At 36.0% G+C, this 17,332-nt stretch overlaps 1 protein-coding gene across 1 annotated transcript in view; it reads right to left on the bottom strand.

Moving 5' to 3' along the window:
* Positions 1-17,332, bottom strand: part of LOC120633183 (Down syndrome cell adhesion molecule-like protein Dscam2) — a 68,973-nt gene that overhangs the window by 6,696 nt on the left and 44,945 nt on the right. The window contains exons 9-28 of the mRNA XM_039903314.1: positions 12,766-12,910; positions 12,243-12,505; positions 9,852-10,013; positions 8,666-8,965; positions 8,441-8,560; positions 8,187-8,360; positions 4,369-4,519; positions 4,103-4,253; positions 3,837-3,966; positions 3,586-3,753; positions 3,386-3,516; positions 3,059-3,269; positions 2,303-2,449; positions 2,037-2,192; positions 1,790-1,929; positions 1,557-1,713; positions 1,290-1,467; positions 1,010-1,200; positions 476-661; positions 64-200 (exon numbers count right to left, since the gene is read on the bottom strand). Of these exons, the coding sequence (XP_039759248.1) occupies positions 64-200; positions 476-661; positions 1,010-1,200; positions 1,290-1,467; positions 1,557-1,713; positions 1,790-1,929; positions 2,037-2,192; positions 2,303-2,449; positions 3,059-3,269; positions 3,386-3,516; positions 3,586-3,753; positions 3,837-3,966; positions 4,103-4,253; positions 4,369-4,519; positions 8,187-8,360; positions 8,441-8,560; positions 8,666-8,965; positions 9,852-10,013; positions 12,243-12,505; positions 12,766-12,910 (3,398 nt within the window). The remainder of the gene's footprint in view (positions 1-63; positions 201-475; positions 662-1,009; positions 1,201-1,289; positions 1,468-1,556; positions 1,714-1,789; positions 1,930-2,036; positions 2,193-2,302; positions 2,450-3,058; positions 3,270-3,385; positions 3,517-3,585; positions 3,754-3,836; positions 3,967-4,102; positions 4,254-4,368; positions 4,520-8,186; positions 8,361-8,440; positions 8,561-8,665; positions 8,966-9,851; positions 10,014-12,242; positions 12,506-12,765; positions 12,911-17,332) is intronic.

The raw sequence follows: 17,332 nt of genomic DNA, 5'->3' as shown, positions 1-17,332 counted from the left end.
ACTATTTTAAAAGAATCGATAAAAATGAGTTAAGAAAGCTTTTTTAATACGACGTTTACTCACTTGCGATTGGCTGATCTCACGGTATTCTATGACGAAGTATAAAATTCCACATCCACCGTCGCCCCATGAGTCGAGCCATACGGTGACCGTTGTTGTGTTAAGAGTTATCATTTGCGAGTGTTTTGGCTTTACAGGCACTGGACAAAAAGTTATTATGAATATCGTGTTAGGCTAGAACAGTAGCGCGATCAAAGTTGGCTTGACATAATTCACTTGTGGCTGCACAGTTACAGATTTTAAGAACTCAGTAGTAGTCCAGAGCTGACGTTTGTACATCCGCCAGCGTCTCGGCGCCTACGTCTCGAAAAGCTATCTTCAGTTCGATCAAGTATGATTGTGATATACAGAACTGCTTTAAGGGCATAACTCAGTTTTTGACAGTTGAAAAACAATGTTAATAAAGAAAACATACCTGTGCCTTTAGTATAGGCATGCACAATATCACAGGGTAGCCCTGTGCCGATGCGGTTGAAAGCTGTTATGTATAGCTGGTAACGGGTGCCGCACCAAAGATTTGGAAGTACGTGTTCTGATGTGCCGGCCTCTACTTGCAGTTCCTCCCAGTCTCCGTGCTCACGCTTGTAGTTTATAACGTAGCCTGAAAATTACAACTGGACCTATTTAACTGACTGTACTGACGGTAGAATTGTCAAGTTCTCTATGTACAGATTTTTTTTTTCCTATCAATAAGGGAAGTCTGGAATTTTTAATAATTTTTTTTTATGATTCGTAAATATTACGTGAGCAAGCATATATGTAAATGAATGAAATATAGGAAAAAAAATGTTATATAAAAAAATACTGAACTATATAAAGTTAATAACCGAATTTTTGATCATTAGTCAATGATGATTTAGAAGTATGATTGCCTAAAGAATATATATTTACTTAAACCCAGTCGCTTGTCTAAGTACTTAAAGGTTTACATGAGAACAAACGGACTTACCTAAAATGGGGCTGCCACCATCTCCCTGGTCGCTCCACTGCAAATGCAAGGAGTCTGCGTAAGAATCTACAACCGCCAAAACTGGTGGTTGAGGCGGCACTTTAACTTCTACACCGTATGTAACTTCGTCGCGTCCGTGTGGGTTTTCCACTAGGCAGGTGTAGTTACCACTGTCTGCGTACTGTGTCATGCTGCAGGCAAAATATAATATTAAATGTGCAGTGAAATTTACAGCGTAAAAGAGTTCGAATACCACTGAGTCAAGAAATCAAAAGCTGACCTGATTATAAGAGTGCCATCGAGTGATACATTTTTTCTCAACGTTGATTCTAAAAGCGCACCATTCATACTCCATGTCGTAGAGGGTGACGGAACACCAACTTTATTGCACGCCAAGGAAATGTTCTCTTTCCAAGGCGTTACTATGCTCCGGCTAAACGAGGTTATTCTTGCGGGCACTGAAAACAATGCAGTGCATAAGTCCATCTTCCAATCCTTAAAACTAAAGGCTATATTAAAGTTAACAACAATGTTAAAAAGCATTTACCTGAGTCAGAGGGCAGTACAGTAACAACTCTCGTAGCATCTCCTTCGCCAAGACGAGTGGAAGCTGACACCCAGAACTGGTGGGTGGCTCGAGGTGGAGATCTAGATGTATCGTGCGATAAGGTACTGGGTGAGAGCATGCGCTTGTGGGTGCCTTCCTAAAAATGATAAGTTCATGGTTAGATGCTAGACCGAACATACTTCACATGACCGCAACACATGTGCAGTACTCACTTCCCTCCCATCTTCAATCACACTCATATAGAGAGTATATCCAACCAAAACGCCATTGGGAGAAGCAGGTGGAAGCCATGATACCAAAATCTTGTTTCGTGATGATACTACCGCCTTTATATCTGCTGGTGCCGATGGAACTACAAATAAAGATTTGTTAAATTAAATATGTCCTAATGAGAATAACCGAAATAATTTTGTTTTATTAAAACAAAAGGTTGTTTGAAAAAGATAAAAGTGTGTATACCATCTTCTTCGGTATGACAGTAGACGGGAGCTGCCCTCACACCATCGCCCGCAGCAGTAAATGCACATACGGTCGCAGAATAGTTTGTGTAGCGACGCAGACCTGATAGTGTTGTGTGCAATCCTGATATTTGCTTGGTTACTGCTTCTTCACTTCCTACAAATTTGAATGAACTGTTAACTCTTAAAATGTAAGGTAATTGAAAAATATAAAGTTTGGCTACATTATGAACACATACATTTTTAAGGTAAAACATTTGAACTTACCATACCAGTCGGTGACAGGAGCATAAGTAACTCGATATCCCTGCAATACGCCGTTACGTCCTCGCATTGGAGGTGGTTCCCAAGTCACACGGACTGATTGCGAGCTTAATGCTGTACACTGTAGCGACCCGGGAGGTAGACTGGGCACTAAAAATTAGATAAATAAATATGGTTTCTCATCAATCCATTACCGGCCTACTAAAGGACATGGGATTCCTCTGGGAATAAGAAAGGTTTAGGTCGTATTCCACCACGCTGGCCAAATGTGGATATGTAGACTATACACGACTAGAATTGGAGAAAGGTATGGAAAACTCCTAGACATGCAGGTTTCCTCATAATATTTAATAATAATAATAATAATAAATATACTACGACAATACACACATCGCCATCTAGCCCCAAAATATGTAGATGACTAATGAATATTTTTTTTATAAATAAAATACTTACATTATACATATAAACACCCAGACACTGAATAACATTAATGCTCATCACACAAACATTTTCCAGTAGTGGGAATCGAACCCACGGCCTTGAGCTCAGAAAGCAGGGTCGCTGCAAACTGCGCCAATCGGCCGTTTTCCTTCACCATTAAAGCCTAGAAATTTTTGATATTTCTATCAATGTACTCCGCAAAGTTAGAGGTGCTTGCTAAGGATAGAACTAAGTACCACCGAAAGCTTCCATTTAAAAGGGGTATTATTATTATGGTTACCAAAAACTGCGCAGTACTGAGATAAGTACACTTACCATCTTCCATAGTAGTAACAGTGGTAGGCGGTGAAGCAGGTCCCGCGCCTCGGCTGTTGTATGCTTGAACAACGATGGCGTACGCCGCGTGCTTTTGAAGACCTGACAAGGTGGTACGAGCTCGCGCCACTCCAGTACCCTCTACAGTTCTTACGGTATACGATGTTCCACCTGGACCACTTGCGCTGAGGACCGTGCTATTGCTATTTAGCTGTAGAAGAAAAATTTTGAAATTATTTTTGTTCTGGCATTCGTCTGATGTTGTATTCCACTTTAATTCAGATTCAGAATTTTGTTTGATTGTTAGGAACATCTATGTTAACTTACTTCTTGAAACCCCACATAATATCCTAGGATGTTCCCATTCCATAAATCCCGCTGTGGTGGATCCCAACTAACTGTTAATTCTGTTGAACTTTTGGCTTCTACTCGTACGTCTAATGGCGGACCACTCGGTACTAGAAAATAAGGATCAGGTTAATAATTGTTATCTCGATATAAAATGTGTGGTGAATGGTAAAAAATACCTTCTTCTGTTGTAGTAACTTGCACAAGTTGACTTGGTTCGCTCTGTCCCAGACGGTTTTCAGCGATGATTCTTAAATGATATGAAGTGGCAGGTTGAAGGTTTTGAACGCTTGCTGAAGTAACACTGCCGGGGACTATAACTTTTTGAGGCGTTGTTGGCCATGGTTCTAGAAGGATAACACTGATGATTTAGTTTGGGAATTTTTTATCCTGCGTCTTTTTCATTGATTTAAATATAAAAAAACCTTACCAGGGGATTCTTTATATTGAACTATGTAGTTGATAATTGGACTATTCCCAGCGTACGGCTGGGTCCAAGATATTTGTATAGACCGCGATTGTTGGTCTATTATTCGTATGTTCTTTGGCATTTCTGGTACCTGCCGAGTTGTGAAATGTTTTCTTTTAGATGATTGACTTTGTTTGTTAGAGGTTGTTGTTATTTCAAATTGAGAACAGTTTAAGAAAAAAGTTTAGTTTTAAGCAAAAAATTCTTATTTTTAAACAAGTACTAACCTCTTGTACCACGAGATGTATGAGCATCTCATCCTGACCATATGCATTTGAAGCACGACATGTTAGAGCACCCGTGTCTTGGCGATACGTCTGCAGTATACTTAATTCTGACACTAGACCATCATCGAGAACTTGTTCTCGGATCGTGTATCTAAAAAATGTTAGTTTTTGTGTACCTAATTCACTTCTGACTTTTCAGGATGAGATCATATAAAAGTAAGGTAATCGACTTTCTTTTATGTCTTTCTCACCAAATAATCTAGTACCTTTGGTCTAAGTGATGAGCAATGGTGTGGTGGTGAGGACTTCGCCAGCTTACTTCCAGAGGAGCGTCACCAGATGCTGCACACTGCAAATGAGCGGCTTCCCCAGCGGTCACTTGTACTGTTTTACTTTTCATAGGAAACCTAGCTGGTGCTGCAAAATATTATCTTTCTAACATCTTGCTGCTAATTAAAATCATTGAATGACTTTTTTAGAAAAATACGATAATTTACATTGAAACAAATGTAAGTTGTTAATCATAAAATACAATACTATCCGCTGAAATAAAATTAGCGGAACACGATTTCGTTTGAAAGCTTCACAAACTTAAATGTTTACAAACTGGCCGGAACGTGACCGTACCCAAGTAAGCAGTGAAGCTATTTGCGAGTGCCGAGGCATCTAGAAACTTGTTAGTTTTGCATAAACCGAACCCTTGTTTCGCTCCGGGTCCGCCAATAATCCTTATTATTTACGGTAGTTGTTTGTGATTCAATCCTCATAAAACGAAACGCTATTGTAAACAAATCTTGCAGAAGCTTTTTCTGTGTACATTCCGTTTGTAGAAAATAAATCAAAGACGATAAGAAAAATTCACAGATAAAATATAAATTTAAAACAAAAAAACTAATATTTTACGAGATGTCTCGTTATTCTAATTCAAACCTACTTCCATTTTATTTTAAGAGGAAATACGTATTGCAACGTCGGTATGTCTATTCAGTTATGCACAGACGCGGCCGCCTTCCGAGTTCCGACCGTTACAATTGAAAAGACTTCTTTGTTGCATTTCCAATTTGCCTATTCTTACTGAAAGTAGTAGGTATATTGAGCATTTCTATTAAGTTCATACAATTAATTGTAGAATTAAATCATCTTATAATCTCAGACTGCATGCTCCGATATGCAGGCAGATCTCCTTTTTAGTTTCCAAATTATCTAGCTTTATTTTCTGGTGTACAAAGCCAATATTTGCTAATACTTGCCAAAGCGAACCCCCGCAGAACTAATTTTGCTTTGTTTGCTGAGTGCCTGATTGCTGATTTAGATTTCTGTTAACACGTGTCTGAGTTTCTTTCTTATTTCGTAGCTTAGTAGCTTCATATTACGTTATTAGAGTAGCTATTGGAACAGAGGTTTTTTGTTAAAAACCGACTGATTCATTTTGAAAAATTGTTCGTTATTGATTATATCCATGTAACAACTTAGGATATATAGAACTTTATTTATTTCCAATCGTCTAAAACAGCCGAAATCTACATTGAACTGATAGCGCAGAGACAGTTTGTAAAATGTCACCGTCCTAATGGATGAAGATATATTTGTCGCAAAGCCAATATCGCGGAATACAAACACGTGTACGGAGTTATTCTAGCTGAAGCCAACTGTCTAGTTTTCCAATAAGGAGCAGGGCAGATGTATTGCGGCATTCTCCATTGGGTTTAGTGCTCGGAAACGTTTTAAGTCACCAACGTCTTTATTTACAACTAGCTGTTGCCCGCGACTTCGTCCGCGTTTGTTTTTGTTTTTAAAGCATGCCATGAAATAGTTTATTTGAGAGATGTGTGGCAGTAGCAGTAAGCGTTTAGTAAACAAAGTTAACTGGAGTCAGTAATTTAATAGGACCCACTTTGGAGAATTTAGTATAGGTACCTACCTACGTCGGTTTCAGCTTTTATTACTAACAACGAATAGTATCCATTCAATTAAAAGAAAAGATACTCAAATATATATTCTGTAAAAAGTTAGACGTGTGTGTTTCCCGATATATTTTTGCCGTCAAATCTATGTAATCATGCTTACTATTTACGTTGGCGTAAGCTTTTCGCTGCGTTAAGGGGCGTTCGCTTATAAATAAAACGCAGCACAATATACAATGAACAAAATCTTAAGGAAAATAATGGCTTGCGATAATACTGAGGGAAATATAAGATTGTATTTGTGTTCTGCTGGTTTTGCTAGGTTAATAGTGAAAAATATATTCCCAGAAGGCGTTCTTCTAGATAGAATTAACAAACCGATTATCAGAGGTGGCATTCATGAATCAATAAATAAATTCAATATTAATTGATGACTATTATATTATTTTATAAAATAATGTTACAGTAAATGAGTTCAGTGACCTTTAACAGAGGGTTGATTGTACCCAACGAACTCAGAATAGTATTTTGAGTTAATACGTACCTACTTGTCTTAATTGCCTTTGTAATAACCTCCGCATTTCGACCGCAACGTATTGGTTATTTAATTAAAAGAAAGACTAACTCAAACATCCAAAATTCAAAAATTCATTTATTTCAAGTAGGCCTAATACAAGCACTTTTGAAACGTCAAGTCTGTCCGTGTGTAGTGACTCTACCACCGGTTCGGAAGGCAGATTCTACCGAGAAGAAGCCGGCAAGAAACTCAGCAGTTGCTCTTTTCCAACATCAAAAATTTACATTTTATATTTTAACATTCATTTTTCTATCTTGTGAGAGATGAAAGCGGAGCCGGATGCTTCCAAGCAACCTTGTCATTAAGAAACTCATCAATTGTATAATAACCTCGCTGTAATAAATGTGTTTTAACACATTCTTTAAACTTATGGATTGGTAGGTCCAAAATTACCTTAGGAATCATATTATAAAAGCGTATACTCAATCCCACAAATGACTTCTGCACCTTTCGCAGACGATATGCAGATGTCACTAATTTATGACCATTTCTTGTAAGTCGACTGTTTATATCCACTTTTTGTTTATAAAGACTAATATGTTGTCTTACAAATACTATATTGTTATAAATGTATTGTGAGGCTACCGTAAGTATACCAATTTCTTTAAATTTTTCACGGAGGGATTCACGTGATTTAAGTTTATATATTGACCGTACAGCTCTTTTCTGCAATATGAATATAGTTTCAATATCAGCAGCTTTGCCCCATAATAAGATCCCGTAAGACATCACACTATGAAAGTACGCGAAGTAAACAAGTCTTGCTGTTTCTACGTCAGTAATCTGTCTAATTTTCCTGACGGCGTAGGCAGCCGAGCTTAGTTTACCTGCTAGTGTATCTATATGGGTACCCCACTGAAGCTTACAATCCAAGGTCATGCCCAGAAAAACTGTGGAATCTTCCATTTTTAGTGATTCTCCATTTATTATTATATTTTTATTAACTTTCTTTACATCCTTCTCTTCTATTATCTATCTACAAAAATAATTACGCTTCTTCTTATTTAAAGACATTTTTTTTAAATTTTGTAGCCTTGTTCGGCTATACGAAAATATGTACTGCGGGTTAACAGACAGTACAGTTAAATTTACTGTACAGTTAAAGTTACGTGAGCTGGCGCTCTTTTATCGATTAGCACCATTGCTTCGTTTTCGTTTTTTTTTGTTCAATGACTCAGTCCATTTGCAGTAATATAGTAAGTAAGTATGCGTATACCACAAATGACCCAAATATTTTAATTGTATAAAAAAAACCTACTGAAAATTTATAATATCGATGGCAAATAACATGCTATCTTCACAGTAGTCACTTCCAAGGACACAATGCTATTTTGGTCTATATCGGTAAAAAGGTATAGTTAACGCTTTGGTGCGCTTAGGTATTTTAATAAGTATAACAAAGACGTAAGACTTTGTTAAGATGTTTGGAATCGTAAATAAAAAGCTTAAAAATTTGTATAGATTTACCACAAAGATGAAGACTAATGAGCTAATGAGCTCATACCTATTTCTGACTTCAGAATACATACCCAAGTTAAGCGGAATAGCAGAACAACCATATGCTGGTGGTTATTAAGTACGAGAATAAAAATTAGGTACCTACCATTAACTTTCAAAAAGATAAGTTTGCTGAGCCCTGCTCCTATATCATTTCTGGCCTCGCATAAGTAATGTCCCTCGCTATCCTTTGCTACTCTTTCGAAGACTAGTGATCCATTATCCAAGACACGAGAGCTTCCTTCAAACATGAAGTCCTTGTATTCGCCGGGCGTGTTCCCTGAGGTATTAAAGTTAAGAGAAATGAGAAAATATATAATGAGCGAAGTAGCTACAGTAGCTTTGGAAGTTAACACATACCAACTGCTTTTTTCCAAGTAATGTTAGGTTTCGGGTACCCATCCGCTTGACACTGTAGAGTTACGTCTTGGCCAGCTGCAATCGCAACGTCATTGGGTTCCAGACGCCATCGAGGGGGAACTGTGAGTAATAATTTAAGTCAAGTAGTATCTAAGTACTTCAGACTAAATCCAAGAAAACAGGCAATATTAAAAATAACGATTAATAAGTTATGCATATTATTACCATTAACAGTAAGTGGTACAGTAAAACGTTCAGATCCTGCAACGTTGGAAGCTATACACGTATAATTTCCACTGTGTAACGAAGTGATATGTTCTATCACAAGCGATGCACTGTACTCATCCATTCGCCTAGTTATTATACCGCTCGGTGCATATGGGGATGACGTCACCGGCTGACCATTTTTCTCCCATCGGAATGCAATCGGCAAATCACCCTCCAATATCTGACAGGAAATAGCCGCTCTCATACCCTCCCTTAGTAAATTCGTCAGCGGCTGAATAGGCAATATCTTTGGTTGCACTGAAAAGAAAAAAAATACTTTCATACTGAGTAAGAGTACGAGTGATATTTTTTTGAAACCGAGGCGTTTGTTAATTTAATGTATGTAAATACTTTGTAGCCTTAGAAAGTAATACGCTTTGAAAACTTTTGGCAGCCACAAAATAACATTTTTGCCTCGTTTCTTTTTTACGTTTAATTAGTGCAAAATCTTTGGCTACCGTTTAGGAATTCTTAAGTAGTCTGCGGCGCCGCTTTAATCTTTTTTCTTTGTTTTTATTTCATGAACCTATTTACCGTGAAAAGTTTCGTAGATGCCAGGGGAATTGTAATCGCGCTACGCTGACTGAATTCCTTGAACGCAGCACACTTTTACTTATATTGTACGAATATGTAGAATGCAAACATTGGGGATGTCAGTTTAAATTGTGTTGAGTTGTTCGTGTGCTCGACGACCTAAATTGTATTTATAAACTACATATACACCTAACTGCATTTATAACATATTACACTGTAATGTATTGTGGAAGAATACTTTGGCTGCTATTTATTATGGTGCTTTAAAGCTCGCTAACTAAATTCGAAAAGTTACTGTAAAAATTTAGCGACTAATGTTTGAAATCGGGCTCCAGAATAAAACTTTACTATTAGGTTTTTGATATATGTTTGTAGTTGATAAAGTTCTCTGGCAATGTGCCCGTGTAATAATGAGCTTAATGTTGTAATATACAACCACAAAAATGAATATATGAGTTGTAATGTTACCGAAATGTTATGGGTTTTATGACTGTGACCTTTTTAATGTGAAACTGAAAAAAAAATGATTTGTAAACTTATGTAACTACGTAAATAAAGAAATTCCTGAAATGGCTTAGGTTTAATAAAAATCTTTCCGGGATACACTTACCTAATATCTGTACTTCAACATCCCGTCGCGCGATATGGCGCTGTCGATTAGCCGCTTGGCAGGTATACGTGCCAGCGTCTTCCCCTCTTTGCGTCTGCTCAACGATTAGAGTCCCGTTCGGAAACATTTTCTGTCGCCGGTTTATAGGCAACGTTTGACCATCTATCGACAAGAATTATAATGTACTATAACATTTCTAACAAATTTGAACGTCTAATAAAACAAGAATATCCACATCTCAGCTTTTCTGTAATATGATAAGAGGGAGTACTCAATATTGAGATATGAAAAGGCTGAAGATATTACAGTATCGCAAACCCCTTCCTAACTAAAATAGAACAACTACTCTTTCCCACAACTCTCAACCGTCGTCCACAGATCAAAGGGATATAAAAAAAATATCAGAACGTAAAATCCTCAGTCACTTTAACAGAATTACCGAGTAAGATCAAATTAAGACTCGCCGGTCACTCCCCCGTAATTTTCCGTTTCCTTTGCGACCCTTGTCAACAACGATCTTATCTTTTCATGGAGATCTCATTAAGCCGGAATCTTTAAATGGCTTTATTATTTCTCATTTGAACACTTCGCTTGCAACTATTCAATGTACAAATTCCGTGGTATAATTATACAAAACAATATGACGTAATCGAGTATTCTTTTTTTTAAAGGTCTTCTATACATGGTATGATATATACTTAGCTGGTTCTTAGCTTTGTTGTGTTTCTATTAATCTATCATCTCTATACTAAAAGATCATGTTTAATCATCATTTGAATGTTGGTATCATGTAGATAGAGTGAATAAAATATTATGATGATAGAACACTTTTTACCCACTATTTGAGCAATGTGAAATAAGATATTAATAATAAAGATATTATAAATTTCATATTGTTAGAACACCTACTTATTTTACAAATACCTGTCCCTTTTTTAATATTAAAAGTTATACAGCTAAAAGCGAGCTAGATTCAACGTCACATTTCAGTAAAACTTTTATAACGCCAACCCAACGGATGGCGGAAAAATGAATTTGAATTAAATATTTTTTAACTCTCTAGACGAACGAAGACGCGAAAATATTTTTTTTAGTGCAATTTAAATACTGTTTCTGATATAAATATTTTACGCTAAAGTAAAGATGCGTATGAAATTAATATTAATCTAGGCTGTTAGGTCACAATAAGACTGTCGCATTTGTAGAAATGTCAACAATCCTCCAGAACGATGATGTCACAGAAGCTTTCATGACACTCTTTGTGTATTTTTGCCTTCGCTTACTTGCCCCAGTTTCCTTAACGACCTGTTGCTATGAGAAAGTTACTCTCCCTCGAGTTTAATTCGATACTCTTTCACTAAAGTGTCCTTTCAAACGCTTGGTTAAATCGGAGATATATTTGATTCCTGCGTTTTCTTCTCAGCATTGTTGAATTTTCTCGTCAGTTCGCGTTATTCTTTGGGCTGTTGCGTTTGATGGTTTCGTAGTACCTAATGTTTTTTGTTAAAACTATGAAACGTTCTGTTTGTTATATGACATATAATGATTTTAATCATAGCCCATTGCAGCAAAAAGAAAGATACAGTCTGATAAGAATTTGGTGAGACGACTGTTACACATATTAAAAAGGTAATAAGACGAAAATCTTATTTCCCAACGTAATGGCTCAAAACGACGCAAAAATGTATCCATTACTGTAGACGATGAAACAACATGAACGGTTAAGGGTGGTAACTAATCCGTAACATAAACCGCAAAGATTTCTAAGCATGCCTACATTTATTAAAGATACCAGGGATGTTTCATGTTATGAATATGAAATTCTGGATCAGGGTATGGAAACTGATATACAAGTATGAATAACACCGGTTCCAAATACGGTTACGGGTAATAAGTTTCTAATGGTTTCAGTTACGGATGCCTATTATAATTTAATGAAATGCAATGTAAATGTAGTTTACCGAGAATATCGAGATAATGAAAATTATCTAAACATGGCAAAGAACCCATGGGGCTACCTGTTACCCTTCTTTTTTAAGCCAGAACCCTATATGAACTTATTTGAAACTTTCATTTCAGATTTGATTACGGTTTCGAATAGATTTGTTTCGGATATCCCATAGTGTCGTTACAGGGCTACATAACGTCCTCGGGGGTACCTACTAGGTTACCGGTCGTGTCGGAGCTGCTATCCCATCGTACTATGGGAGTGACGGAATAGAGCTGAAAATAGACGGAATAGATCTGTGTTTTCGCACGCACTAGTGCACTATAATATGGAAATTGGTCAGGGAACCTGTTTTTTTTAAATCATCAAACAACAAAATAACTTTATTCTTTTACAGTTTACGACTAACCTTAGATCACTGTAGGTACTCGTAAGTAACTTACCTCTTTCCCAGGTAATCGATTCAATAGGGTACCCCGCTACCGGACATTTAATGTTTAAATCGGTGCCAGCAACTGCTGTCACTTTAGGCATTTCCCTTATGTACGGAAGACCGTACACATTTACTCTTGCTGCATGAAGTGCTCTACCCGCAGTATTGCTGGCTACACATGCGTATTCACCGCCATCTTGTTCTGTTACTCTGCTGATATTAAGATGGCTGACAACATCGTCTTGGAGTGTAACGTGCTGGCCTACGACGAACCTGAATTTAAAAAGATTATGCTGTATTTTCTCTCCATTGTTAAATGATTGACCTGCTAACAGTTGGAAATAATTAATCTGCAGTGATAATAATTAAAAACATATTTATAAATTACGCGCTACTCTATCTTAAGGGGCCATTTTCAAGATTTGTAGTCCCACATTCGGTAAACCATATTCATTTATTACTATACAATTAATATACCTACATTCATATTCTTTCGATTAAACACTATGATTAACTACTTTTATTCTATTTACCTAGAATTTGTAGGTATGGGAAAACCATCCAACAGCCAGGAGAACTGTGGAGGCGGATGACCCATGGCTACACACTTAAGTGAAACACTTGGTCCAGGTTGTAGAGTCTGCTCTGAGAACCAATAAACTAGTTCTGGTTTTGACTCTGTGAAAAAAATTAAACAATTAGCGAATGAATATTCTTATGCCTACGATCTAACGAAGGATAAGTACTAACCATAGGTATATACCCCATTATCTTTATTCATCCTAATTGTATACCCAACGGGCAACACAATAACTTCAGAGTCTATTGTTTTCCGCTGGAAAAATAGCTTGTGTGCAGAGATAAGGTAATGGTATTTAATTTGTAAAGCGGGCTCGGGGTATGAAATGTATGAGATCACGTTAAATTGTCCAAGGCTGATTATATTTGCTTAAGGCAACATTCCTTTAAATAGTGAAACTGTTCGTTAAATAACCCTATATTAGATAACTTTTTTAATTCAAGTATAATAAATTGTGAAATGTGAATACGGGTATTGAGGTAAAAGGTAAGCCGTTATGTGAGGTAAAAGAACTTAAACTTTTAAAAATCTATGTATTTCTTGACTTAATGGTTCTTCGGTTTGCTCTATAAAGTTTTCTCGAAAGAAAGAAAGTAAATAATTACCCATAGAGAAAATTTGAAGCACGATTAACTTAGTTAAATGATACAATTTTAAATAGAATAAAAATAAAACAATTTTTGTTGAATTATGGTTGCCTCCGAGTATAAGAACACTATAAAAAATAAATAAAATTTATGATGAAATTGAACCCTTATTGGTCTGTATTGTCGCGATCTGAACTTCTATCTCACCGTTTAATTGCTGATGCTTTCTAAGAACGTACCACGTTCTTAGAATGCATCAGTAATTATTCCTGACACCTAAGACGGGTATGGCAGTTATTAAATCTAAACATCTAGCACGCATTTATTCGATTTTATTTATTTTAGTTGCTGTTAATGTTTCTAATTCGCGTGTGTTGTTACATGTTACTACGTCTCTTAATCTCTTCAATACCTACGGTTGATAATTGGTTCTGTATTTAAAGCTTTAATCGGGATAAGTGGGAGAGGTATTATAGAAATAAGTGGTCGCAAATCCGACGATTCACCGTTTCGGCACGTGTGCCACCGAGCAAATATACGAGTTTATTTTTCTAAGAAGCATTCTGTTTTTTCCTCGCGATAAACAACTTAGTAGTAGTATTAAAAATTTTAGTAAATAGTCTAAAGCCTGATTTACATTTGCATAAGTTAAAAAGCGAGTTGACTTGCATAACCAGCGAGTTAAGTCCTTATCGTGGTTTGGACAGTATGCCAGTTAAGTAGTAAGTGTACAATTAAGTAGAAAAAATGGAAGCACGTTCTTATTTATCGCTGAGTTATTTGCAAGTTCAACACTGCGTGTCTCTTACACCTCGAAAACAAAATTCATACAGGTGAACCGTACTACGGTTCATAAGTTAACAAAATGCGAATGATGAACTCGCCAGTGAAACATTTGGACAATTTTTGAACTTAACTTGCTCCTTAACTTTTGCAAATGTTAATCTGTCATTAAGACGTACTTCGTTCGTATCTGTCTTTACGTTTTCGGCCTATTTTTTAACCCTTTGAAGATTTTGTAGTAATTTTCAAGGAACAATTGCCAATAATTGATTTTGTTTTAAGTAAAAACAATCATCAGGATAATGAAACAAGGTACATACTAATATAACGATAGTGTAGCTGTGAAATTGTTATTTATATACGGCATTGGTATTATTCTCATTTAATAATAAACGGAGAATGAAGAGAATATCCAGAATGATTGAGTTGGAGAAAATCCTTAAAACGTGTTCTCTAGCACGCTTCGTTTGAAAAACTTTAATAACATGAAATTGTATAACTTTACAATTATAATGTGAATAGAAATTAATTAGAAGCTAACTCCGTTACATTTACTCTTGTGCTTCTACGTTAGTTGAATATATTATAAAATTTAAGTGAATATTCCCTAATTAATATAACCCACAGCTTATAGCCCACTTCCAAAGAGAAGGTTTTCAATTAGTTTTTATCTGGTGTTTCCAAGCATGTCTCCGTTAAATCTTAACCTTAAAATATACATTTTTCATCCACTATTTTCCACCCTGAAAAGGTTATTGAAAACGAAAAAGCATATGCTAGTTTTCGAAAATGTTAACCGAAATGCCAATATTCATGACTTAAAAGAAACCGAACCCTCTATAATAATCGTACAATCCTGCCCTGGCGTCTGTATCCTTCTAAATATAATCTAGAGATTTAGTAATTAGTTAGTAATGAATAACTCATCAGTGATTGAGTAGAATTCACGAATATATACTATGTAAGTTATTTAAGTACTCGTAAGTAACGATATAAAGACTAGATTACCCATCACCCGTTTAACTTAGTATATCATATAGTATAGTATTTGTAAGACAACATATTAGACAACATATTAGTCTTTATAAACAAAAAGTGGACATAAACAGTCGACTTACAAGAAATGGTCATAAATTAGTGTCATCTGCATATCGTCTGCGTAAGGTACAGGGATCATTTGTGGGATTGAGTATACGCTTTTATAATATGATTCCTAAGGTGATTTTGGACCTGCCAATGCACAAGTTTAAAGAATTTGTTAAAACACATTTATTAGAGCGAGGTTACTATACAATTGATGAATTTTTTAATGACAAGGTTGCTTGGAAGCATCCGGCTCCGCTTTCAGCTCTCACAAGATAGAAAAATGAATGTTAAAATACAAAAAGTAAATTGTTGATGTTGGAAAAGAGCAACTGCTGAGTTTCTTGCCGGCTTCTTCTCGGTAGAATCTGCCTTCCGAACCGGTGGTAGAATCACTACAAACAGACAGACTTGACGTTTCAAAAGTGCTTATATTAGGCCTACTTGAAATAAATGAATTTTGAATTTGAATTAGAATATCAACTAAAATAATTATTCTAACTATCAATCCTAAGTAGCAATTCCCATACAAAATTATCAATTTCGGTTTCTTCGACATCTCAGCTGTTTCTTTGAGGTTTTCTTAATTTCCTATTTTCATAATCACCGCCGTATTGTGGCATACGAAATAAAAGACAAATTTTTAAATCTTTTGAGCAAGGTAGAACCATTTTCCAGTTTTTGCGGGACACACGCATGTCAATTGATTTTTTAACATAAAAAATCATTGACATCCTTTTTGCTATGTTTTCATCGTGTTTTTATAGAAAAGGTACTTATAGTATACCTACTTATTCTAAGTAATAATAAATGGATTGTATTTGTGAATGATTTGCCAACAAAGCTTCGGCTTTTCTTAAAAGCTTATTGAATACTACTGACAGCTGTTTCTGATTATGCTTTTCCTTGTAATCCCATTGATAAATTAACGCCATCCCTTTTATCTTATTCCGGGATTTGTAAAGATTAAGGCGTTTTAGTTACTTTGTTTAAAGAATATTGTTTCCAATTTTTCATTTACTTTCTTAAATTTTAATGTGATTATATTAACTGAAGCCCGCAATTTTATCATCGTTAAATGTCTTGTTTTCGATGAAACTAAAATATTTTAAGTAGCCAAAAAGTTATTTAGCAAGTTATACTTACTAATTACTTTTACTATATAACTTAGTCGATACACTTCTTCGTTATTCACTTATATAATGACATCCTCGATCTTTTATAAGCGTTAATTTAAAAAAATATATGAAACACGTACTTTATTATTTTTATTCAGGAGAAAACTAAATTCTGTTTTAAATGAGTCACTGGGAGCCGCTAGAAACAAGCACAGGACCCTGGATTTTGGAACTCACAAAATACCTTTGTCCAGCAGTGAACGTCAAACTGTTGTGGTGATGATTACAATGTCGATGAAATACTTACCAACCAAGTTTAATAGTAATACCTACTTAAGGAATTTCGAAGATTCCTCTCTTGGAGTAAGCCCGTAACCCAATGGCTGTGCATTGTCCGTCAGGCTCGGTAGGTAGTTTTAAGTAGACGATTACATTATTGCTATAACGGTGTAGTAAAGAATCAAGAATTAAACAAATCAATATATCTTGCTTAAGCTGTGAAGAAAGACATCGTGCCGAAACTTGCATGCTGGAAAGTTCTGTATATTGTTCTTAAAGGCTTGTGAAGTCAAGCAAACCTCACGTGTTTGATTATGCCACTTTTCAATCTGAGAGGCCGTTTTTAGGCTGGACTGGTAATAATGATGATGATGAAGGAATCAATATAACCTTGACTACAAACAAAACTAAGCAAAACTAATCGTACTAGAAACATATTATGCTTTACCCGCTCCCGTTGCATCATAAAATATTAAGAGTCCATTTTTATGGATCCGTTGCAAGCTATTACAGCCAGCTCTTAAGCGCAAACAAAGAGCTTTAGTGACGGAGCACGATGCCGCGGGCGCATCCACCGTAACGCTACTCACTACTAGTATTCAGTAAACCCTATTTTCAATCTTCTCTCGTAATGCTAAGGTACAGTTTGGTATGGCACTCACGATTATAT

Source organism: Pararge aegeria, chromosome 21 (genome assembly GCF_905163445.1).
Source record: "Pararge aegeria chromosome 21, ilParAegt1.1, whole genome shotgun sequence".
In the NCBI taxonomy this organism is placed as follows: Eukaryota; Metazoa; Arthropoda; class Insecta; order Lepidoptera; family Nymphalidae; genus Pararge; species Pararge aegeria.
Note: the sequence above shows the minus strand (reverse complement) of the source record. Positions and strands in the feature narration are given on the sequence as shown.